Raw genomic sequence first — 26050 nt, forward strand, 5'->3', positions numbered from 1 at the left:
CTAATTCCAGTTTGCTGATACAGGTTCAGACAGATATATTGGCGTACTTAATGGATTTAGAGAATAACATGTCACACAATGGAGCCGAAGACCGCGTGAAATGCATCAGTTTTGTTTCTATAATCTCAAAATGTTACAAACTAGATTTACACTAGCATGTCAATAATGTAGTCTGCGAACTGCAAATTTTGCTAAATCTCTCAAAATGGTGCTCACGACAGGGCTGATGTCATTTGCTAGTCAGGTCACCTTTTTTTTTTTTTATCAATGACTGGCATACTAACAACAGTGCTCATTGTAATACATGTGGTGCATTGTGTGACTCCTCGTAGCCTTGTCACATCTCACTTAGGGAGCGTTCACACTACCGTCAGTGTCTGACAGGTAGTGTCCGCTGCTGATGTCCGTTCAAAATCTTGCACGGACATTAGCAGTGGACACTAGCTGTGTCTGTGACATTTTTAATTTAAATGGAGATTGGGTGCGTTGTTTTACACTCCGTGCCTGTCCTTAAGTGTCCGTTCCTAAAGATGTCCGACTTTTCAAGCGGACAGCAAAACCTGTCATTTAGGTTTTTTCTGTCCGCTTTAAAAGTCGGACATCTTTAGGAACGGACACTTAAGGACAGGCATGGAGTGTAAAACAACGCACCCAATCTCCATTTAAATGAATGAAAAATGTCACGGACACAGCTAGTGTCCACTGCTAATGTCCACACAAGATTTTGAACGGACATTAGAAGCGGACACTGCCTGTCGGACACTGACGGTAGTGTGATCGCCCCCTTAGTAGGCATAAAGTGTGTAAAACACATAATAAATTTGGTGCAGCCCATGGCGTCCATTTTTGGAGCCATTTGTGACTAATCTGTGACACATTGATCGTAGAGCTTTAAGCTTCTGGGCCCAAAAGCAACATTTATAATGGGGCCATAGAATTGCAGTATATTCTATGTAGCCGAGGGACCTTTGGGGTCTCCTCAGGGTCCAGGGTGGGCTAACAATGGCTACTTCTCCATACCATATAGCTATGCCTCATAGTAGGTTGCAGTTGCTACCAAGTTCCCTCTATTACCACTATTCTAAATAGCACACTGTAGATAGGGGCCACAAATTTTGCATTGAGGCCCAGGAGCTTAAAGTTGTGCCTCTGGTGGAATAATATTGTACTTGTGTGTAGTGACAGGACACCACAGTTATAGATGTGACATGGCCAGGGACCCTCATTCTCATTACTACTACAGCTCCTCCCAGGCCTCATGAACAATACAGAAGACATGGCGTCACACAGCTCTCCTCATAAACCTTCATCATGAGGCTTTTAATTACAACACCCGTCTACACGTCTGACGAGACGCCGTCATGAGCGCAATGTGAGTCATGTGACCCCGCCCTCCTCACTGCGGCATATTCCCTTCCCCCATTCCATCGGGATAAGGTGTCACGTGATAAAGAGAAGGCTGTCACCGGCGGCCATGTTATTTGTGGGCAGCGCGGTCTTCATTGCTACACACAAGTACAGTCAGCATAATGGCGGCGTAGACGTATGGGAAATAGAATCGCGTTCTTCTGTCACTGATGTAAACTTGAAGTTAGTGTGAGGAGACGCTACAGAAGCGCCATATTCCCCGAGCAGTCCGGGCGGTGACGTATAGGTGACGTCACGGGGCTGAGCTTTAGGCTGAAGGAGGAGGAAGAGGCAGTGGATGCTGAGCCCTCATCTACAAGGTACGGGAATTATGGGGGGACACAGGGGGAGGTGTGAAGAGACTGATATGGGGGTGCTGTGCTTGTGTCTGTATATGAGGGGTGTCCTAGTCTATAGCTATATATATACAGTATATAGAATAGGGGCACACCTTCACTGCTGGGAGCCTGGAGTGTATGGTGACAGATAACAATGGCTACATAGAAGCATCATACAGCTACACACTATACATTTAATGAGATAATACATTTTATTTATATTCTGCAACATTGTACAATTTGTAGGGGTCATGTACAGACATTACAGAGTAATTCACACACTGGGACTGAGGGCGCTGCTCACAAGAGCTTACAATCTATGAGGTAGAGGGGGTGACACAAGAGGTGGCAGGGGCGGCATTGCTTATACACTGGGATAAAGGATATTTCCATTACACATATAAAGATGTATGAGCCGTCACCAGTCAGTGTCCTTCTAGATACAGATCCGAGATGCCTGTATATGTATATATATATATATATATATATATATATATATATATATATGCACTGCTGTAGTAGGATATGTCATTTTCATGAACATGCGTCTTTTTATTATTTTCTCTAGAATTGAGTAGCACATCTGTTCTGATTGATAGAGCAGATCTCTATATGTAGGGGCTGCTATAGGGGATGTGGATATACATAGTAGAGCTCCCTGTATTCGGCTATCTCCATCCCGTAGAAATTACTGGTAGTGTGAATGCTTCACCGCTGCTCCCTACAAACAGAAATATGAATTTTTGTGGTTAGTGGGGATCCCAGCATTGAGATCTCCCCTGTGATAATACATATATTATCTATCTTATTATCTATTTTGAAGGTCAGGCTTTAAGAAATTGCAGCTCTGGCAGACCCGTCTATGTGATGTATAGTTGTGTATACATTTACATGGCTGCCATGTACCATGATCATCTGATCGTTGCGTCGCCTTTATTGAAATAGTAAATATATTATTGAGACGCCTTTAATGGTGGAAATTTTGACTTTTCTATATAAAACAAACGTTGCGGATCATCTGCCACGCTACAGCAATGGTTGGTTACTCTGCATGGCAGAGGTCGCGCTACATTTTTTCCAGAGGAGTATTTTTCGCCAAGGAGGACAAAATTCACAGTAATGGAAAAGAATTGACATGTTGATGTAATAATGCCAAGAAGTCATTTATTTTACTTTAAGTAGGGAAACCATTACTGGAACTGTCTTCCATGTTTAAATAGCAAATTTAGGGTTTCGTCTTTCTCTGCGTTTACTGTGTGGTAAAAACAACATCTACCTTATGTTCTTTGGGTTGGTACGATCATAGTGATACCGAATTTATTTAGTTTTAATACCTTTATAAAAATCCAAATCTTTGAAAAATGCCCCAAATTGTTATTCTAGTTGCCTTATTCTGACATCTGTGATCTTAGGCCTGCACATGACTTAATGCTTGATCTGCAGTTGTATGGACTAGATGTATGTTCTACAGGCCCAGACACACAGTTGTTGTTTTTGTGGCTGTGTGTCCAGGCTGTAGTGAAGAGCAGGTCCTTCACCTGCCCTTATTTGCCGCTCAGTCCATTCATTTCAATGTACAGGTCAGTGAAATCCATGGATGACACATTGGATACCAATCCATGTGGTATTCATGTTGTTTTTACTGACTCGGACATTGCACACCATCGTGTGCAGGAGGCTTGACTGCTTTGAGTCCACAAATTACAATGTAGGGCTAGCCTCATTGATGCTACTGGAGCAATAGGGGACGTCTCTATTATCTAGGTCTTAGGATCTAAGATAGTATGTATAGAGTGGATCCTCATACAGCGTATCATCTCATTACAAAGTTCAAGGGCTTTCTCTAAGTCTTGAGGTTAGGTCATTGATATTGGATTGTGGGATACAATTGATCCCCCATTAACCAGTTGTTTTTGCACAGTATACAGAGCTGCATACTATGTAGTGGTCACGCTGACCTATTGCAGCTCTGATTCAAGTGTTTGACAATCCCTTTAATGTGGTTATGCCATGAACAATATTTATTTGTCATCTATCCATAGGATCAGTGGAGGTCTAAGAGCTTAGGCCCATGCTGATCCTAATAATGGGGTGTGAATAAAACCACAAAAAAAGTGGCTGAACCATTTACTTCAATGGCAGTACCAGAGATTGCTGAAGTACAACACTCAGGTTACCCAAACATCACATTGCAGACTAGAGATGAGCAAGTAGGTATTTGATCGAATACTACGGTATTCAAAATACTCCTACTTGGTCGAATACCACGAGGTAAATGTGAAGGTGTTACTGCGTGGTATTCGACTGAGTACAAGTATTTCGAATGCCGTAGTATTTGATCGAATACCTACTCGATCGAGTACTACTCTCTCATCCCTATTGCAGACTGTTTTTTATTTTTTTGCACACAAAGTGAATAGACTGCTGCTGCCAAATAATGGGATCATCAGTCTTTCAATAAACACAGTAGAAGTACGGTATATACTTGTGTATTTGAGTCCTATATTGGCTATGCTAGTTTATTATTATTTATTATGCTTACCACTAGCGCCATCATATTCCGCAGCGCTTTACAGACATTGACAGTCACTGTCCCATATAGGGCTCACAATCTACATTCCCTATCAGTATGTCTTTAGTGTGTGGGAGGAAACCTGAGCACCCAGAGGAAACCCACGCAAACACGGGGAGAACATACAAACTCCTTGCAGATGTTGCCCTTGGCAGGATTCGAACCCGGGACTCCAGCGCTGCAAGGCTGTAGTGCTAACCACTGAGCCACTGTGCTGCCCTGCCATGCTAGTCTATGTATATAATGCTATATCATATGTCCTCTGCAGAGCATTAGGCTGCAGTTCTGTGGAGTTGATAGATGACAGAGCCCATGAATAATTTGTGAGCCGGGTACAGTGACAGTGGATCTAGGACACGTCTCCTGCTATTGTACTTTTTGCAGGTTTGTAAATCATTGGAGAATGGCTTGCTTTAGCTGAACCAAGTACTAACTCTCCTGTACTCGGGTCAAAGTGTACTGATATGGAAGCCATTTTTTTCTGGTTTCAGTGTGAGAAACCTCTCGTGATATTGTATTTAATAGGAAGAATGATAACCAACATTTTTCAGTTTAAGTAAAAAAAAAAAAAAAAAAAAAAAAAACCAAGCCACGTAAGCATACATTGTAGGCATTCACATCCGAGGGTCGTGTCCATTTCATTACTCATGTGCCATCTGCAGTTACTGATTTCTTGATGTGATGTCAGACGGGAAGATGTTGTATATCAGATCTTTTATCAGATCTCCAGTGTTTTTACTTAGTTTACATGCTATTTGCTGTCTGCTTTTTATTGTGGCAGTGTTGTTTGATGCCATAATATACTATATTATATTGTGTGCTGACTACCTAAATACTGTATATAGCCTCTGTTGGAAAATGTCAGGTTTTATTATTCTTCTAGAATACAAATGAAGCAGAAAAAAAATCTTCCATGTACATGTAACCTTGGGGTAGATGGCTGTACAGTATAAGCGCACAACTGTCTCCATATTATGGGTCTATGGCATGTTCTCATACCGTAGTCAGGTGTAGTATCTCTAAGGCTGGGTTTACAAATGATGACTGAGGTGAACCCACCATTCATCTAAAAATCTGCCAATTCATCTGTGCTTGGAGATCCCCATAATAGTGCAGCTTTAGCGGGTTAACTCATTGGGGGTGTATTGCAACCGAAAACCACCCCAGCTTGGGAACCCTCTAAAGTGCCTTCATTTCTAATGGCTGACCAGTGGACTGCCCCTTCACGGTGTAACTACATGGTCTTAAAATAATGGAAGTGCTTTTAGGGGCAGTCGTCTGAAACCACTCCAATCTCCATCAGTTTCCCAATGCAGCTTGGGATCCCCAATGAAGTCATGTGATGATCATGATGTTCAAGTACAGATGAATCTCAGTTGGAATTTACAAAGAGTGACTATTTGCTTCACTTTTTACCCTTGGTATGTCCTAGGCACTTGGACTTAAAGGCCTGTCAAAGAAGAATTGTAATTTTTTAAAAATATTATGTAAAATATATAAAATAAACCGCCGAGCCCAACTCCTCTATTTTTCCTCAGCCCAAATCCGACTCCAACTCCTTCAAAAATAGCTGATGGCCATGGTCAGACGGAAAAAGTAAAACTCTTCTCATTCACATAGAAAGCCAGTGATTGTCTTCTTATGAAAGTAAATATGCAGCAAACTATATATCTTACTAAGTAATTTTTGCATGTAATGCGCATGGTCTCTGATTTCCTGGGGTAGGAGACCTTGACGTTATTTGTAGCAGAGATATTGGGGTCTCCAGTGTCATTGTTGCCTTGAGTCTGTGGGCCGTCTACATGAGGTCCCATTGTTGGGCAGCTCAGCTGTCCACCGTGTACAACTAGTCAACAGCAATGCCATAAGCCACCAGGGAACATGTATTAGAAATACTCCCTGGAGTATTTCTAATATATGTTCCCTGGTGGCTTATAGCATTGCTGTTGACTAGTTGTACACGGAGCTTATCATGGGCTCTCTTTTCACCAGGGTGGGACAAAAAATGGTGGACATCTGGTGACCCGCAGCATAAAAAATAAATGTATTCTAAAGCTTTCTTTATGAGGATTAGGAGTGTATTCTTAAGGGTCAGGAACCCATTTTAAAAGCTAATCTTTTAGCAAATGCTGCACTACAGTCGGTGGCAACAGCTAAGACATGGCCTAGGTTATAAGGAAGTGGTATGTCTATAATGGTCGTATTGTTTCCTGAGGTAGCGGCTGTCTGCTGTCAGGTGCTGTCTGCAATTTTGGAGAAGTCATGAGGTTAGTAAATGACACCTATTTCTCTGAAGACTAATCCTCTATAATAACAGGTCTCATACCCTTTCCCCATGAACGCCAGATTACCTTTATATAAAATCTCTTCACAATGAATAGGACTCTGTTGACTGTATCTGACTCTTATGTATAGGATTACTTATAAGAAATTACAGTTACAATTCCCCTAGATGTTGTCTTTAATGGCTTTTGTTGCAGTTTTGCAGTTGTATTATATGGTAATGGTAACAAGGACATACGTTAAATGAAAATGTAATTTTTATAAAATATGTAAAAACAACACTACATAACAATTGGCTACTGGATGTGCTTAGATCATAGCCAACAAAAGACTGCATAAAAAATAATCATTAGAACGGTCTCACTAGGGTGAAGGATATCGCCAGGAGGTATAACCAAAGTTGGATGTCACAAGAGGCAGATGTAACTACAATCGGAGCAGTGGTTAGCACTACAGCCATGCAGCGTTGGAGTCTTGGGTTTGAATCCTGCCAAGGATAACATCTGTAAGGAGTTTGTATGTTCTCCCCGTGTTTGCGTGGCTTTCCTCCCATACTCCAAAGACATACTGATAGGGGGAAAATGTACATTGTGAGTGACTCCTCAGGGGACTATGGTATTACTGTGGATTTCACCCTTTTGTGTTCTATGTCGAATCCACAGCTAAACACATGTAAATACGGATTTTGCTGTGGATTTGTAAATGGCGTAAAATTATGCCACTTGTGAATTCACGAGTCTAACTCCCAGCGTAAATGGCAGAAAATGAGTAATTTAATGCATATTATTTCATTTACTTGTCCTCATTCACTGGAAAACTAGATTGTGTAGAAAAAAAACAAAGTTCCTGTAAAACTGCCTTGAAATCCTCATTTACATGGCTGTCCTTTATGTCTTAATGAATGGGAGCTGATCTGCATTAGCCCTACACAGCCGCTACACAGTAGATGGAGCCATTTGCTTCCGGATCTGGCCCATGTTTAATTCCGGCACCATCAGCTGCTGAGAACAGCTGGTTGTCGGGCTGGTGGTTGTCGGACCCCCATTGATCTGATATTCATGACATAGCCTAAGAATAGGACAACAATAATGAAAGCCTGGAAAACTTGTTTAACGTGGTGTGTACAGAGCCTAGGAGGCCATTGCAGTATTTGGCAGGTTATTTAGGCAGTAATAGTCTGTCAGACTATAAACCTCAGGAGCAGTGAATCGTATAATGCCTTTCCGTTTGTCTTCGAGATCAGCTGCTTACCATGTGACGTCTCCATCAGCCCAGGAGCCATCTGACTTACTCTGTTATATCCATTTTCGGTAGTCACATTATTCTCAGCTGATCCTTCTAGAGACTTGTAGAATAAACTTTCCTATTGTATTCAAACAGCCAGAACGGCTTGGGCCGTGTAGTATTTGCACAGCTGTAATAGTGTCATTGCCAGTAGTGCTGTAACACCCATGTCATAGACAGTATATGGAATATGAAATCATTTAATATAATTCAATAACAGTCCTTTTAGTCTTGCTCCTTATCATCCTAAGATACTGCCTGTCAAAGATGGAAAATAGTCTGAAACTTATTTTTAGAGGTAATGCAAGTAGCAGTTGTACAGAGCAATAAATACTATACCTATAGAAGTGGTAAAACTACTGTATGTCACTGTGCCACTGGTTCTATATACAGACATGCTGGTGATTCCTGTCCGCCCGTTTGATGACAGAGGGAGAGAAGCTGAGCTGTGAGAATATATATATATATATATATATATATATATATATATATATATATATATATATATTATAATATATGTTTATGTAATAGAGGGAGATAAGCTGAGCTCTGTGGTATATAGGTTTGTATGATTTGGAACAGGACTCCTTGGAGAGACAATGAGAGTCCTGATTCCCCCGCCCACACACAGTGAATGACAGCTCTCCCTGTACTAGCAGTGTACACAGAGGGCTGTTAATCATCCTATGTGGTCAGGGTAGTCAGGACTCCTGTCCCATTATAATCAATGTTGTTGTTGTTGTGTCCTCCATACTACAGTTTTGCTTGTTTACATCACTTCATTGTAAGCATACGCAAAATTCAGTGCATGTACAGTAGATTTATTTTACAGAAAGGAAGGATTGTAGACCTTCTGTTTTCCATTTACCTTGCAGAGTCCCTGGTATTTCTGCCCATTGGACTTGTAGCTTTTCATGTGATTTGGAAAACATAGTGCAAAATGTGATTTGCCAGCTATGGCTTAGCTTGCATTTACATTGGAGGCTATGCATCACTGTTTTTTGTCTTAGTTTGATGGACACCATAACAGAAACCCCGCAGACTAGATCTGTTGGACATTTGAGGGATCTTCTCTTCATTTTTGTCTGCATATGTTAGCCTAGACCAGTGTTTGTGAACGTTTTAGAGACCAAGTGCCCAAACTGCAACCCAAAACCCACTAAATTATTGCAAAGTGCCAACACGGCAATTTATCTTTAACACTCTGCAGATCCACAATTGTGGACAGTTACGGACCCACAAAATATAGTTGTCTGAATGTGGCTTTACAGAGCTTTCAATAATACAAACAACTTTGTTCTGCGAGGTAATAGTCTTTGCATTTGGTACTTTTGAACAATTAATGTTCACTATTTACATTGCACAGGATCTGTTTTAAAGTGATTGTGCAATGTTATTACAGCTTGTACTTTTTTCAAGTATACTATAAAACAGATAGTATGGGATATAAATAGTGAAGGCACCTCCATGCAATACAGTCTGCCCCACAGTGGCCCAAAAACTGCACCATGTGCTCCACATTGGACCCCATGCTGTACAATTTTCTGTGCAGTGTGCTTCACAGTGGCCTCCATGCAGTGTTATATGCTCCTCGGTGGCCCCCAGACAGTACAATGTGCTCAACAGAGGCCCCTATACATTATTCTATGCTCCTCAGTGGCCCCCAGACATTATTCTATGCTCCTCAGTGGCCCCCAGACATTATTCTATGCTCCACAGTGGCCCCCATGCAGTATTCTATGCTCCACAGTGGCCCCCACGCAGTATTCTATGCTCCACAGTGGCCCACACACAGTATTAGATGCTTCACAATGGCCCCACAGAGTATTAGATGCTCCACAGTGGCCCACACACAGTATTAGATGCTCCACAGTGGCCCCAACACAGTATTAGATGCTCCACAGTGGCCCACACACAGTATTAGATGCTCCACAATGGCCCCACGCAGTATTCTATGCTCCTTAATGGCACCACGCAGTATTCTATGCACCTTAATGGCACCACGCAGTATTCTATGCACCTTAATGGCACCACGCAGTATTCTATGCACCACAGTGGCCCCCACGCAGTATTAGATGCTCCGCTTTGGGCCCCTACACAGTATTATATTTACCTGCAGTCTCACAAAGAGCAGCCAGGTGTCGTCCGTCTTCTGACTCCAGGCTCTCATGACTTGCTTGCATTAGGGCAGAGGTCACGGTTTGCAGTGAGTGTAAGCCATGGACCTGTGGCCTACAATAACAGTTTTCAGTTGTGTGTGCATTTGCACATACAGCTGAGAGAAGCGCTCGTTCACCAACTAGGAATCCTGTACCAGATTCCCCCTTAGTGAGCAATCAGGGTGATGGCGTGCATGCCAACGAGTGCTGTGAGTGCCATAGGTTTGCCGACATGGGCCTAGACTACAATGGCTACAGCGCACTGTGTATTTCTCTACCCAGACCATCTTTCATGTCTATTCAGATTTCTTAGTGTTTATTTTGAGTAATACAACCCCTAGACAAGGCTGACCTAATAAACTAGTGTGAGATGGGCTTGAGGGATGTAGTCAGGTCGTGTCCTACATGGGGAGATTGTGAAATAACATCCATTGCCATCAGAAGTGTAATATTACTGATGTGAGCAGATGTTAGTAGAATTCTGTGTTAGATCTGCAGGGAATCATTTACATTAGAAAGAGTTGCTCTCTGACACATATCCAATGTATGGGTGAGGACCCCGGGTAAGGACAGTTTGTTTATGGGGCATGATATCTGATATCTAATATCAGAACATTAGTCTCACAGGGCCACGGGACAGTGTATTGTCTTCAGAGCAGTGGTACTTAACCTTGTTTGAGGTACCGAACCCACCAGTTTCATATGCACATTCACCGAACCCTTCTTTAGTGATAAATCAAATATGATTTATTTCCAAATTGAAGACATAGGTATATGTTTTTTTTACTGGTACACAAAATGAACCGTGCATAGGGCCTAGGGTTCGATCGAACCCCGGTTAAGAACCACTGCATTAGTCTATTGAGGAATCCATGAAAGTGAAAGTTAGTCGTCCTATTTTGCATGTTAAAATGAACCATCATAAAAAAGTTGTGTGAATAGTGCTATTGAAATCCATTGTATTCAAATGCAGATGTGACAGCGATTTGTCTGGTTTCGTTAACACGTGTACCCAGATTCTAAGAAGTTCTAAAAGTGCTTGATGATGATGATGATCCTATTTATATGTATTGTAAGTTGTAGGATTCTAACCTGTCTTTTTCTTTTGTCTATGTAGTTTTATTAGGATAATCATCCGTCACATCCACAAAGATGGGGGAGCTCTTCCGCAGTGAAGAGATGACTTTGGCGCAGCTCTTCCTCCAGTCTGAGGCTGCTTACTGCTGTGTCAGTGAACTGGGAGAATTGGGGAAAGTACAGTTCCGTGATGTAAGTCTACAACCACAGCGGTATATTATGTCTTTTTAAGTTCTGTATTTTATCATGAAAGCACATTTTAATGTTAAAGAGGACCTGAACAATAGTAATTGTGGAGCGTCTGAACTGTGCGGTTCCTCTGTTATATTCATTTCTCAATATACTGACAGCTGGTGGTATCAGTTGGGTGTATACCGCTAAACCCTGCTATTGTCCTAGCAGACTGTGAAGGGCACATCCTTGTGACAAGGGGAATGATATACCTTGGCATCAATTTATTCAGAAATGTTCAGGAGGAATAACAGAGGATCTGAACAACACAGAGAGTTATAAAGATGCTCCAGAATGGTTATTACATTGCCAGGAGAGATGACAGGTCCTCCTTATAGTGCTATGTAATATATCTTTATACTTTATTGCATATGGGGAAGGTAGCTTGGTAGCAGCAATGGTGCGGACCCGACCAGTCAGAGGCGGGAACACAATGTCTGGCACAAAAAGGTTTATTTGGAAAAACAGCAAAACAAATAAACCTTCACTTCAGGTACATAATAAACAAAATACAATACAGCCTTAACTTCAGGCAAAACATCACAGAAAACGCTGCTCATCTGAGCACTAACTATAAGTGTGGCTTACTACCAACCACACGAACAAACAAAATAGCACAGTATGGTCTCACCAGACTCTCTGTATTTCAGGAAAGACCCAGGCACCTTCTGTCGCTCCCAGAATCTGCCCTGAAGTGTAGATTCTGCAGCCTTTTATGGCCCAGTAACAAGTCTAGGACCCCACACCTGTGCTGAGGCCTACACAAGACACTCCCTGGACGATACATATGTCAGAAACTTTGGGGAGATATACTGTGATTCCAGCACTCTGCCTGTCCGCTTCTCACATACTGTATTACTGCATGGAGCCGGTAGCAGTCGACTCCGTGCCCTGTATAGTGACCGGACGGTGCTACTGCAGCTCAGCTCCCATTGAACTCAATAGACGCTTAAGTGCAATATCGGCGCCCGATGCAGCGTATAGTATGGACGGCTGAAGTGGCCCCATACAGCTGGCTGCAGGAAATACATTCTAAGGGTTTTAGATGTTTGTTTCTCTCTAGTCTTTCCATTGAGTGCACATTTCTCCTTGCAGAACTACCACTCTTCAGTTATGTTAGACCAGATAAGGGGTGTTTTATAGGTCACTTTAAGCTTGTATGTATTGTGAATAACTTTGTGTGGGTGTCTTTTTATAAAATATATTGAGATCTGTTTTTCGGCACTTCTAAAGAATGAGAAATGTTTGCTGAGTTGCAGCTTCAGTTCTTCAGAATAGACAATATGAGGAAATTACAAAGGGAAACTGTTTCCTGTTACTGTATTTTGCTCGGTATCATCGGGACAACCTGTCTGAATATATGTATGCGATTGAAGTTCCAATGCGGATGGACTTACATGAAAGGGAGACAGTCCAGCCTCCGATATGCAGTTATATATTGAAATATTAATGCATGTATTATCTTTCTGGGATCATGTTACATGTATTATCCTTCTGGAATTTCAGGGTATTTTCTAATTCAACGGCAGGGTTAGCTTGGGACATCTGGACCACAGATCCACTGCAATGTGGTCTAATACTTACTCTAATAAACTAGGTGAGGTTGTATATGAGGATTGTGTAGAAGGATATAGTAAAATTCTTGTAACTGTGTAACATATTTGAATGGATTCTGGAATAGATATTGCACATACACACTTAGATATATATGCCAGTCAGTCGTAATATTAATGGGTAGTCCACATGTAGTGTCCACAGCCGAGAACCCATTATCAATCTGGTATAAAACTGCATCCTCTTCTAGTGAATACAGCACACCGTTGTGGTTGTCGGCTACGTTGTAGCTGCTCTGTGTACTCGCCCTTAGGCTGCTTGAATGAGGGCTATAAAAGAACAGACCATGTCCGTCCTGGTGTTGATTCATGTCTGTTCCATATGTCACCTGCATCACTGAACAATCACTCTATGAAAAAATAGCTCTTACACAAACAATGTATTTGAATGACCAAGGCTAGTAAAAAAAAAAGGAAAAAGAATAGTCCATGAAGTAATTTTTTTCTTTATTTTCCTGACCCTTGGTTTATAAAAAAAAAAAATTAGATGTGTGAATGACTTGTGGCAGATTCTGTCCCAAAATCTGCCTAAGGGTGCATTCACACTACGGAACGCCAGCGTGTATCACAGCCGTACACGCCGGCATTACAGCAGGGCTGCCGGACACTTCCCATTCATTTCTATGGGAGCCGGCATGCGAGCGCTCCCCATAGAAATGAATGGACTGCTTTTTTCCATTCATTTTTATGGGGAGCGCTCGCATGCTGGCTCCCATAGAAATGAATGGGAAGTGTCCGGCAGCCCTGCTGTAACGCCGGCGTGTACGGCTGTGATACACGTTGGCGTTCCGTAGTGTGAATGCACCCTAAGGGTGAATTCACACTGAGTAAATGCTAGCTTATTCTGAACGTAAAACACGTTCAGAATAAGCGGCGTCTAAAGCAGCTCCATTCATTTCTATGGGAGCGGGGATACGAGCGCTCCCCATAGAAATGAATGGGCTGCTTCTTTCACTCCGTGCAGTCCCATTGAAGTGAATGGGGAGTGCCGGCGTGTACGCTCCGGCATGAGCAGAGCTTGCCGTATACGCCGGCACTCCCCATTCACTTCAATGGGACTGCACGGAGTGAAAGAAGCAGACCATTCATTTCTATGGGGAGCGCTCGTATCCCCGCTCCCATAGAAATGAATGGAGCTGCTTTAGACGCCGCTTATTCTGAACGTGTTTTACGTTCAGAATAAGCTAGCGTTTACTCAGTGTGAATGCACCCTAACATTGTTTTCATTGGGAAGAAGAGATTGGACCTGAAAAAATAAGTGTCCTGCTCGATCTTGCTGCGGATCTAGGCTCCCCACTGATTCAGATCCTGTCATCCGGGACTAGTCAGCGACAGAAAGCCGTAACGTACATCTACATCGCCATTCCACTGCGTGGAGCTGGGGTCTGTAAAATGAAGAGGAATCTGAGGTGCATGTCTGCCTCAAATGAAATTCCTCTTCATTTCCCTATGTCTGAACCAATAACTCTGATGAGGTCTTTTTCGTATGAATGTGTTAACCCTTTCATGACAACAGTATTCCCTAATACTTGTGGTCTTTCTCAGCAGAACACTGCAAAAATCAGTAATACCCTGAGGAACATAACAGAGCGTTCAGGGTGCGGTCCTGGCCTCACAATTCCTGAGATCTCACTCCAATCCAGCAAGTCTGATCTATGGAGCTCCTACCTCATAACTTACAGAACTAAAATGACCTACTGCTAACATCTTGCTGTCCTCAAATGTTTTGTCCATGGCTCAAAAAGTCCGATCTGTTTTTGGCAACATGAGGGACACCTGCACAGTATTAGGGAGATGGTTGTAAGGCCGATCACTTTGGTTACTGACTTTCTTACTTGGGCCTCACTTTTTGATTATTGATGTGTGTGAAAGTTTGTAGAGAAAGAAAAAAAAAAAAACGTCCCCTGGCTTCTAAAGTCCTAGGAGTTGTCAATCAGCGACGTACTTGTTCATTGTTCATTCATTTATTTACTTATTTTTATTTCTTTTCAGTTAAATCCTGATGTCAACGTATTCCAGAGGAAGTTTGTCAATGAGGTCAGAAGATGTGAGGAGATGGACCGTAAACTACGTAAGTATATTTTTACTATAGTTTTTGGGAACCTCATTGGTTTGACTGAGCAAGAACCATAGTAATTATAATGGGATTGGGATCAGATCAGACCTCTACAGGCCTCTTCTAATGTCAAGTTAGATTATTTTTTTATTTTTGAAAAAAATTTTTTAAGACATCTGTGGTATCATGAGCCAAAAGGCTTACTAGAAGTCTCTTGCCTTTTATCTAATGTGGCCGTACAAAGATGAAAGAATGTGATGAAAGACTTCATTTGTGTGGCCGCTGTTAATAAGCTTGTTGTATAACTTGCTTATGCTTGTACACAATAACTTACATAGAGTCTTGTAAAGGTTTTTCTTTCACTTACAGGATTTGTGGAGAAGGAGATTAAAAAAGCAAGCATCCCAATTCTTGACACAGGGGAGAACCCGGAGGTCCCTTTCCCTAGAGACATGATTGACCTGGAGGTAAAACTGGACACTGCATTTAATTTTTTGTCCTTAAGGCTATGTTCACACTTGCACCATGCGCTCACACTCACAGACCTCATATACTATAAGTTCCTTATTCAGGACTTTTCTCGCCACCGCTTTTCGGCAGAGTCTGCGACTCAGACACAAATATGAACGATGTCTTATCTGTCCATTTTCTCCTGTGTTTTGAGGTTTTCCCCCTTACACAGGATACAGTAGGCGTAGGCAACCTTCAGCACTCCATCTGTTGTAAAACTACAACTCCCAGCATGCATACTTGCTCCGCTGTTCTTGGAACTCCCATGGAAGTGAATGGAGCATGCTGGGAGTTGTAGTTTCACAGCAGCTGGAGAGCCGAAGTTTGCTGACCACTGGGATAGAGGATAGGTGTGATATCACTGGGAACTCACAAGCAATCACAAGATTGGGAGTGTTAGTTGTTGGAAAACCCTTTAATTCCACCCTACAGATAGGATTTGTTCTAGTTGGGACCTTAGGATTTTCCAGCATTGGGATTTCCCATTGTTCACTAGTGCTTTGGATAAGTGGGTTACGGGTCTGTAGGAACGCTATACAGCTGTATAGTGTGGAATTAAGGCTAGGTTCGCATGGAATATTCTGCCACTGATTTGGGAGCGGATGGCTTGTTCTTTTACTAATCATATAATGTCTCTTATTTACAGGCCAATTTTGAGAAGATTGAGAATGAATTGAAAGAGATTAATACCAACCAAGAAGCTTTAAAGAGGAACTTTCTGGAGCTGACAGAATTAAAATATATCCTGCGCAAAACCCAACAATTTTTTGATGAGGTCAGCGTTTCTTTGTCTCCTGATTTTTCAGATTTTTTTACCCTACTGGGTAATACTAGGTTTGGGGGTGTAGTTATTAGACTACTATACCTATAGTCACTTCCTGCAGTTTGTTTCCTGTTAGCCCATCATCTTCTATATATTCATTTTTATAAAGTATTATATACTACTGTGTGTGTTTTCAGATAAGGTGAATGATAGGGTATTGGATACTAGGTTGTTATTCATATGTTCTCTGTAATCTGCTCTTTATTTCTGCTGCTATATTTCTGCTTGCACATTTAACTCCGTTATTGCCGCTTTTTGCGTCATCTCACATACCTGATATACAACTTTCCATGTCTTGTCTCCTGTCTAGTTTATAATTCTCTCTTCCGGACCCCCTTCTTTGATATTTATGCCACTATTTACCATTTTCTTCTTTTCCCCACTATACAGTAAAAAAAAAAAAAATCCCCTTTTCTGTTGCCTGCTTACGCTATTTGTCCTCTTCCTGCTTCCAGCATTTTTGCCCCTTTCTTGCCATCTGTTTAACAATAGTGCTCATACCTGGTATTTGCCTGCAATGTTTGTCCCTTTCCTGCTGCCTATTTTCACTATTTCTTCTCGTCATATCTCCTGCTTACACAGTTGCACACACACTCCAATTTACCAGACTTTGCCCCTTCCTGACTCTCTTTTATGGTTGCTCCTCTTCCTGTCTCCTACTAATGCAGCTTTTCCCTTTCCTAACTACTGTTTCCACAACTAGTACCCTTCCTGAATACTGCTTAGGGCTAGTTCACACGTTGGGGGGTCCGCGCGGGTTTTGACACAGAGAGAGACGCAGTGAGCCGTGTCTATCTCTGGTCAAAACCTGCCTGCCGCGACTATCTCGGTCACGACTTTCCCCTCCTATGTCGGCTCAAATGAATGAGCCGACACAGGAGGGTGCTGCCGCTAGGTGGAAGCCGCAGCCGCACCCTCCGCCTGAAGAAAGGACATGTCGCTTCTTTTCTCTGCTAGCAGCAGCCTGCCGCTAGCGGAAAAAAGAAGCCCGGCGGTCTGCATAGACCACCATTGTAAAGGGGCGGATTTTGAAGCAAAATCCGCTGTCAAAATCCACCCCTTGGTTCACGTGTGAACTAGCCCTTACAGTCGTGTTTCCTTCTTGCTCCACTTACACAACTGTGCTTCTTCTTGACTCCTGCCTATGAGTGTGCCTATTCTTGACTCCCACTTACATGACTGTGCCTATTCTTGATTCCCACTTACACAACTGTGCCTATTCTTGACTCCCACTTACATGACTGTGCCTATTCTTGATTCCCACTTACACAACTGTGCCTATTCTTGACTCCCACTTACACGACTGTGCCTCTTCCTGACTCCTACTTATGAGTGTGCCTCTCCTTGCCTTCTGCCTATGCGTGTGCCTATTCTTGACTCCCACTTACATGACTGCCTCTTCCAGCAATGACCCTACCTGTTTCTCTCTTACATGACTGCTTCCCTTCCTAACTCCTATCAGTGTCCTTTCCCTTCCTGACTACTGTTTACACAACTGTTCCCCTTGTTGACTACCGCTTACATATCAGTGCACCCTCTTGATTTCCGCTCGCAAAGCTGCGTGCCCTTCTGACTCCCACTTTTATAGCTGTGTCCCTTCCTTTTTCATTCTTTTGCTGCATATCATAGGCAAATAACTACCAACCACCTGGAAACAACATAGAATAATTTCTGAGGCTCGTACACCCCAAATACAAACCAGAATCTCAACTTTGATGCATATAATAGTAGCGGTCAGGCTATTTTTGTAATGTGTACAGGCGGCCTCAGGCTCTCTTTTGTTTCCTGCTCGCTTCTTGTATTCTCCATCTGTTCTTGCTATCCAAGGACCTCGCCATGCTTTCCATTCTTGTACCTCTGCTTGCATTAATCACTTTATAGCTTTCACCTTGGGTTTGCTTGTCATTGACCGGTTTTACGTTTAATGCTTAATATAAGCTGCAGTTTCATGTCCAGCGCTACAGATCAGTGCAGGGCTTTAACACTTTTTTGCTTTGACGTAACAGGGAGTAACCAATTTCTGAGCAGCAGTTGCTATTAGTTGTGTTATGGGGAGGTTAAAACATAGTGGGTGTATATGTAAGGTAAGTGCAGAATGGACACCCACCCCCGTACCCCCATCTTTTGGCTTATCTGAATGCTGCTTGATGCTAGGGTAATGCTTAATTTATTTGTAACAGGTAACTCCTAGTAGGCAATGGTAAGACTGGCAACAGGCAGATGGCTATTATGATTGGTGCTCGGTCTATACCAATCAAAATAGGTTTTGTTGCTTTTAAGGAAAAGGTTATTGGCATGCAGGTGGTATCCTGGCTTCACCCTCCTTTCCACTGCCTCATCTGTCTTCTGTGTTTTGTGCCTAAATTGCCAAACCTAATAGGGAGGCTGCATCCTAACTGCACATTGACTTGCATAGCTCCTTTTATATAAAGATCTTCCTTAAGTTAGGAAAGATGGCTTTATGTCTCCATGTGGATGTAAGTGAAGCCCCTGCATTAGTAAAGTGCATCATGGTTACATGCACCTAGTTCCTGGGCTATGAGATTGTGGCTGATCTTGGTGCAGCCAGAAGCCTCTAGGACGCAGCCTTCTCATAGGATACATCCTATTTTATAGTTTGATTTTTAATTTGCTTAAAAGTAGTCATCCCTCTATTCCTTAGACTGTATCCCTTCATTGGTGATTAGAATGTATCCAAAAATCCATAAAAAAAACCACCTCTGGATTTCTCCTCCTATAATGACAGAATTTAATGGGACATTTGCAGATGGATTTTATAAACTAGACAACCCCTCTAACATAGCCCATGCCTCCATGATACTGGTTACCTATTCCAGTTGCATAGAGATTTGGACCTCTTAGGTTTTTACAGAAATTCAGCAAATTATAGACAGTTTTTGCCGCCATCACCAACTCCAACTTTTGGCGTCATTCAGTGGACCACTGCTCCACTGACTCTGACACAGTTTGTAGTCTTTTCTCTAGATCCCACCATTCCTGAGCAATCATTGCTGGTAGTTTCAGTAACCAGTATTCTAATTAGGCTCTGTACTGTCAGGTGGGCGGTACTGGGCCTTCTGCTTTGACACCAGACTCCGCCCACCTGACAGTAGAGAGCCTAATTAGCGTATCTGGTGCTGAATTGAACTGCACTGATTACTTAGGGGGCTATAGCAAAAATTCCAACTGTGCCAGAAATAAGAAGGCAACACCTCCTGAAGGATGCAAAGAGTTGGAAATGGCAGACAAGATGAAAGATCCTCTGTAAGGTGGCCATACACTTTTGGTAGTTGTCAACTCTACAACTACAGACTATTTCTCATTACTAAATGGTAAAATGATCTTGTTTCAAGTCCTAATCCGAAAGGTTAAGCCATACACATTAGATTGCCATTGGCTACGCACTTGTTTAGCAGACATCTACTTCCAGATACGTCCATACACTTGCACATGATGACGTCTGTTGAGAGTCGTGACTACCACCATAAAGATAGTAAAGCTGACTAGCCCTGACAGGATTTGGGGGCTTCGGCTAATTTCATATTTGTGCGTATTAGCCCTAGTGCACCTCTACATGTGTACCGCACCTTATACACCTGATGCCAGACATGTCTTATACGCCCATAGCCTGTAAAACGTAAAGGAGGAAAATCTGTGCCAGGTTGAGTGGCGACCTCTCTTGTTGTCTACCATCCTGCAGATGGCACAAGTTGGGATACAGCTCTAAGATATCATTTGTGGTTTCATAAGGTGGTGTTCGCCATTGATGACATTGTTGCTGTAGCGCCTTTATGTTCACTTTCTCTTCCCACTTTGCCCCCTTATGCCCTCCAAGCATTTAATATTAAGGTTTCCAGGCACATTATTTTATCCAACTTTTTCAAAATCCATTTCATGCAGATTCATAATTTTACTCCTACAGCAAGATCAGCAGCCATGCACCTTATCCCTCTATACTTATAGGCAAGCAAAGACTAAATTCTGGGCCTAGTTTTCCATTCTCGCCACCATCTTGCTTTCAGCGTGATGCTTATTTGCACTGGGCTTTGTACCTGAAGCTGAAGAGATGCTGTTCTTCTATAGATAGACACTTTACTGGAATGTGGACAGTTACATCCTGGATCCCTTAATAATTTTTTGCTTTATTGTTGTTACGTGTGCTCATTTTTGTCTTCTCCATTCTGTATTATTCAGTGTTTTTGCCCCCTCCTCCCCCCCTTTCCCAGTAATGCTTATTTTCCTTGTTTTTGCATTCAGTCTGGGTTTATGATATATTTGTGTCTTTGTTATTTTACCCCACCCTTTCTGCCCCAGAAAACTACCTTCTTCAGTGTCGTGTTGATGTTGCTTTGTGAAAATTTTTGCTTCCTTTGAAAATGCCAGTTGCTAATGCAAGATGGGTATTTACTGCCTACAGGATTCAGGGGTGCACTGGGCCTCAGAGGTGCAGCAGATAATTAGGCCTTGTTGTCCTTGGCAATTGATTCCTATTAATCTTTAGAGGGATTTCTCCGTTTGTTCCATTTTTCAGTCCACGCAGTGGACTTGCAGATCCCCATTCTCTTGCTCCCCCTATCCTGTGAAAGGGCAATAAATGTCACAATGGAACAAAGGGGTTGTCCGGGAATTGGACAAACACCTGAGGACGTTGTGGGAGGTGTAACCTAAAAAAAAAAATCAAATAAAAAATCATGCAGTCTGCTGCTGGTATTTGTTAGGTCTCACGCCATGTCCCCATCGCTGGAAGTTCTGCACCCCACCCTGCTGAGATTGCTGGAGAGGGACTGGTGACCTCTCTCACTTTTGACACCGGTCCCTTACCAATGATGGGTCTCAATGGTTATATGGGGCTTGCGATTTGTAGCTATGAGGGCATGGCACAAGATCGAACAGACACTGCGTGAGTTTTGTTTGTTCTTTGGTCATCTTATACCTCTCCCAGCCTCACCAGAGGTTTATCCAATTCCTGGACAACCCCTTTAACAAATAGGAGATGACTTCTCCTTAGTTGCTTTGGACAACAAGGCTAGATTTTCACTTTGTTAGTTTCAATAAATGAGGTCCAGTGTCTGATAGAAAAGTATACCCGAAATGTAAGCTGAACTAAAAGGGCAGATTTTTGCCTTGTACTCCAGTTTTCTGGCCTACAAGGCATAAAAAAAATTTACAATTTTATGCGAATAATTTTTTCAATCCAAGTTTTGCGATGTCTTTGGCACTTATTGTAGACAGTGATGTGACATGGGTCAGTCCACCAGCCATGCCAGGTTTATAAAGATTTTATACCAGCTTAAAGGCGTAAATGATTTGTGACATTTCAATATATAGGCGCATAGCCCAGTCTAGGGAACGCCTGATTTATGTGGAGACATACCCTCTGCCGAGGCAGGGGATACAAAGACTGGTGTTGGAAAGCGGACACAGACATGTGCCATTTACTGCTTATACGGGGCTATTATCAAATGGGTCAAAATAGCATTTACTGGATGGCTTTGGAATTCCTAATAAGGGGGCCGTCCAGAAGAAAGTCTGGCATGTAAAACATCTGACTCTCACCATTTGATCTAGTGTTCTATGCATTCACATTCGGCACTTATTTCTCCTCCTTCCCTGCCTGATTTATGAAGAGGTGTGAACCTCGCCAGGGCCACCGATAGGCCAGTACTACTGCTACTGGCGTCAGGGGCCCGGCCAAATTTTAAAATGGGGGGGGGGGGCCCGGGCCCCCTGGCGCCGGCAGCAGTCATTATATGTCCTGTTTCCTGTTTCTGAGTTGACGCGGCTGAAGCGAGGAGCTGACACAGGTCAGCTCCTCGCTTCGCCGCTGCCGCCTGTCTCGCTGACACATATGCGGCTGAAGCGAGGAGCTGACCTCTGTCAGCTCCTCACTTCGCCGCTGCCGCCTCTCTCGGTGACACATATGAGGCTGAGCCGGAACCCGGGTTCCGGCTCAGCCTCCTATATGTCACCGAGAGAGGCGGCGAAGTGAGGAGCTGACACAGGTCAGCTCCTCGCTTCAGCCGCATACATGTCAGGGAGAGAGGCGGCAGCGGCGAGGCGAGGAGCTGACCCGTGTCAGCTCCTTCCTTCAGCCGCATGTGTCAGCGAGAGAGACGCGCAGAGAGCGGCGAGGGAGCGGAGGAGAAGGTAAGTTTAATGGGGAGGTGGAACGTGAATCTGGGGGCAGATGAAAGAGAGGACGACATGACACTGTGGGGACATGAATCTGGGGGCAGATGAAAGAGAGGACGGAATGACACTGGGGCAGATGAAGGAGGGGACGGCATGACACTGTGGGGACATGAATCTGGGGGCAGAGATGGAGAGGACATGAATCTGGGGGCAGAGATGGAGGGACATGAATCTGGGGGCAGAGATGGAGCGGACATGAATCTGGGGGCAGAGATGTAGGGGGGACATGAATCTGGGGGCAGAGATGGAGGGAACATGAAACTGGGGGCAGAGATGTGGGGACATGAATCTAGGGGCAGAGATGGAAGGGGGACATGAAACTGGGGACAGATGAAGGGTGTATATGAAACTGGGGGAGAGATAGAGGGGGGACATATAATTTACGGGTGACTGTAGGAGGATTATACTGTGTGCGGGCACATGAAAAATTAACGAGTGGGCGGAGTCAACACAAAAGTGGGCGGGGCTAAATTTGCTGCGGCGCGCTAAGCGCGCCACACATTTTGTCCCTCTTTTAGTTCTTCAAAAGTTGGGAGGTATGGAGATGGGGGGACATGAATCTGGGGGCAGAGATGGAGGGACATGAATCTGTGGGCAGAAATGTGGGGACATGAATCTGGGGGCAGAGATGGAGGGGACATGAATCTGGGGGCAGATGAAGCTAGGGGAGAGACGGAGGGGGACATATAATTTACGGGTGACTGTAGGAGGATTACAGTGTGCGGGCAAATGGAAAATTAATGAGTGGGCGGAGTCAACATAACAGTGGGTGGGGCTAAATTTCCCGCGGCGCGCAAAGCAAAAATGGGAGGGGGGGGGGCCCAGACACTTAGGCTGTATGGGGCCCCAAAATTCCTGATGGCGGCCCTGAACCTCGCTGTAAATGAAGCACTACCTCAGGGGTTATGAAGACTGGTGTTTTAAAAAAACAAAATAAAAAATCTCCCCCAAAGACTTTAGAAGTAAAGAGAATTGCAAACTTCCGTACTCAACTATGTCCATCAGTCCAATGGAGAGTGAATGGAGTGGCAAAGCGCATGCCCATCACCTCTCTCAAGCAGGATGTAAGACCCAGTTTCCTGTGATCGTTGGACATGTTTTGCCTTATTTATGGATGGGTGATAGAATCCCTTTAACATCCTATAAGAACTTCCTATATATTTCTGATTCCTTTTGTAGCCATTCTTGGCTTTGGCTCAAAAGACCGCAACAAAATCTGCAACAAAAAAAGCAGCGTTTCTGCAACGTGGGGCCTCAGCCTAAAAGGGACTTTTTAGTTACTTTTCTTGCCTGATATGCTAACTAGAGTCTCTGTCAGGTGGGCCGTGTCCAGCAGGAGCAGACATGGGGTGGGATTCTGAGCTCTGGCTGCCTCTGATCATGTCCATCGCCTTTTCCTACCTGACTCCATCCATTTGACATTAGAGAATCTAGCATATCAGGCACCAAAACTAACTGCACTGACTTCACAGGAATGGTGGGAACTAGAGAGAGAATTCCATCTGTGCTGGAATCGGTGGAGCAAAACAGATTTTAAGACGTGGAGGTGGTGAAAGGTCCTCTTAAAGTAAATTATTATTTTACATTGTTTGTTCCCTGATTAAAGTCTAGCAGAATCCGCTGTCAACCATTGTAGAATACTAGAGTAAATGACTGACTGGTTTTACGTCAGCATAATAAAATCTGCCTTACATTAATGGGTATAGTTTTCACTTCACCCTAAATCCTTTGCTTACATTTATTCCTATTCTGCAACCCTTAACTTCTAACTGTCTATAAAGAGTTCCCCTTCTGAGGTCTATGTATTAATGCAAACTCTAACCTTAATTTGGTTTGACCAATAAAATATAGCCCCTAAAGGTTTTGTGGAGGAAAAGTCCAACCCTCCCCACCTTTATAGTATGCACTGTGAACGCATTTGTCGTAAGATCACTATAAAGCATTGAAATCTCCATCAATGAATGGAGCCGCTGCCTTGATACATAGACATCCGCCTTGATCTGTGTACCCCTCCCACCTGGCTCTCATGCCCCACATGGCCCCTGCATGCCACTAACTGGTTTGATTAGTTATTAATTGGTTTGTGAATTCAGGCTCAATTGCATCATCATCAGCAGATGGCGGATCCCGATCTACTGGAGGAATCCTCTTCACTGCTGGAGCCAAGCGAGATGGGGAGAGGAGCTCCACTGAGACTTGGGTAGGTTCCGTATTTGCACCTTCTTTGTATTTAATGTAGTCATTTTGTATAAACTGATGTGGAATTTTCCCATGTATGTAAGTGCTGGTATAACTTCTGCCTGGGCACGAATACTCCTTTACCAGTGGAGACTCTTGCACCTGGTAGCTAGGGTACATTCACACTACCATTATGGGCATCCATTGCTCTCAACAGTCATTGGACATTATGAAAGACGGAGCCCCTTCAGGTTGCGTCTGTGCCCATTGACTATAATGTAAACAACAATATGTACGCTTTCTTCCATCATGTTTATTTAATTCTGTAAGGGAAGAAAAGTCTTGTATGCACAACTTTCGTCAAAACATGATGGACGAAAGCTTCCATCTGCACCAGTAACTTAAAGAGGTTGTCCAGGAATTTTTTATTTTTTTGCCTGGGCAACCAAGGGATGTTAAAAGAATAAATAAAAAATAAAATAAATCATACTCTCCTGTCCGTGGTTCTCCGGTGTCCTCCCGGCGTGATCTGGTCCTTCTGCACCAGCGGCTTCCTACAGATCTCTTCCTGAGTTCCGCTGATTAGCCTCGGCAGTCATATGACCACCAAAGCCAATCAGCGGCCTCAACAGACCTCAGGAAGAAACCCATGACATCACAGATGGTGACATTGCAGACACTTCGCTGCGGCCGCTGATTGGCCTCAGCGGTCATGTGTGGCTGGGACTTCCACCACACGCCAAGAAGGCCCGGACCACGCTGGGAGGCACCAGAGCACCGTGGAAAGGCGAGTATGAATTTGTTTTATTTATTTATTTTTTTCAGTGCCCCCGTTCGATTTAAAACGTTAATCGGTTGTCTGGACATCCCCTTTAATGTCTGTCGTTCTCATCCCATGACACATGAAAGCTATAGATATTAATAACAGTAGTGTGAATCTACCCTTATTCTTGATTGAGAAATAGACTGGACCAGAGAGAGACTGTCAGTAGCAGAAGACTGGCTGCTCTTTTCCAGGATGACGGAGTGTCTTTCTATGTGATATGAAAAAACTCCTTCAACTTTGTTACATTATTAGTGTATCATTCCTGCAACTTTAGTGTTTTCCTTTTGGATAAAAAAAAATAGCAAGGAACTTTTCAGCTTCATAGGCTTGGCCATTTTCACAAGGTAGCCTGGAGCTTTCATCTCCATTGATCTAGCTGTATGGATCCAGATTTACTTCAGATTCTCAGCTATTCCAGCGAGCTTTAATGGTTGTGCATTATAACAATTATCTGGCCCTTGTTCTTGGTGTACAGACAACATGACTTTTGTCTCCATTTTT

At 43.3% G+C, this 26050-nt stretch overlaps 1 protein-coding gene across 6 annotated transcripts in view; it reads left to right on the forward strand.

The window, feature by feature from the left end:
* The first annotated feature begins 1488 nt into the window (after nt 1-1488).
* ATP6V0A1 (ATPase H+ transporting V0 subunit a1) overlaps nt 1489-26050 on the forward strand; it is a 51331-nt gene continuing 26769 nt past the window's right edge. For 2 of the 6 annotated variants that reach the window (XM_075277250.1, XM_075277253.1), the window contains exons 1-6: nt 1490-1727; nt 11161-11312; nt 14957-15035; nt 15390-15487; nt 16177-16305; nt 24639-24745. In XM_075277250.1, the coding sequence (XP_075133351.1) occupies nt 11196-11312; nt 14957-15035; nt 15390-15487; nt 16177-16305; nt 24639-24745 (530 nt within the window). In that variant the 5' untranslated portion in view covers nt 1490-1727; nt 11161-11195. Of the gene's footprint in view, nt 1728-11160; nt 11313-14956; nt 15036-15389; nt 15488-16176; nt 16306-24638; nt 24746-26050 lie in introns of all 6 variants that reach the window. The other 4 variants (XM_075277254.1, XM_075277249.1, XM_075277252.1 and 1 more) reach the window with 4 other exon arrangements.

This window comes from Leptodactylus fuscus, chromosome 6, assembly GCF_031893055.1.
Source record: "Leptodactylus fuscus isolate aLepFus1 chromosome 6, aLepFus1.hap2, whole genome shotgun sequence".
NCBI lineage: Eukaryota > Metazoa > Chordata > Amphibia > Anura > Leptodactylidae > Leptodactylus > Leptodactylus fuscus.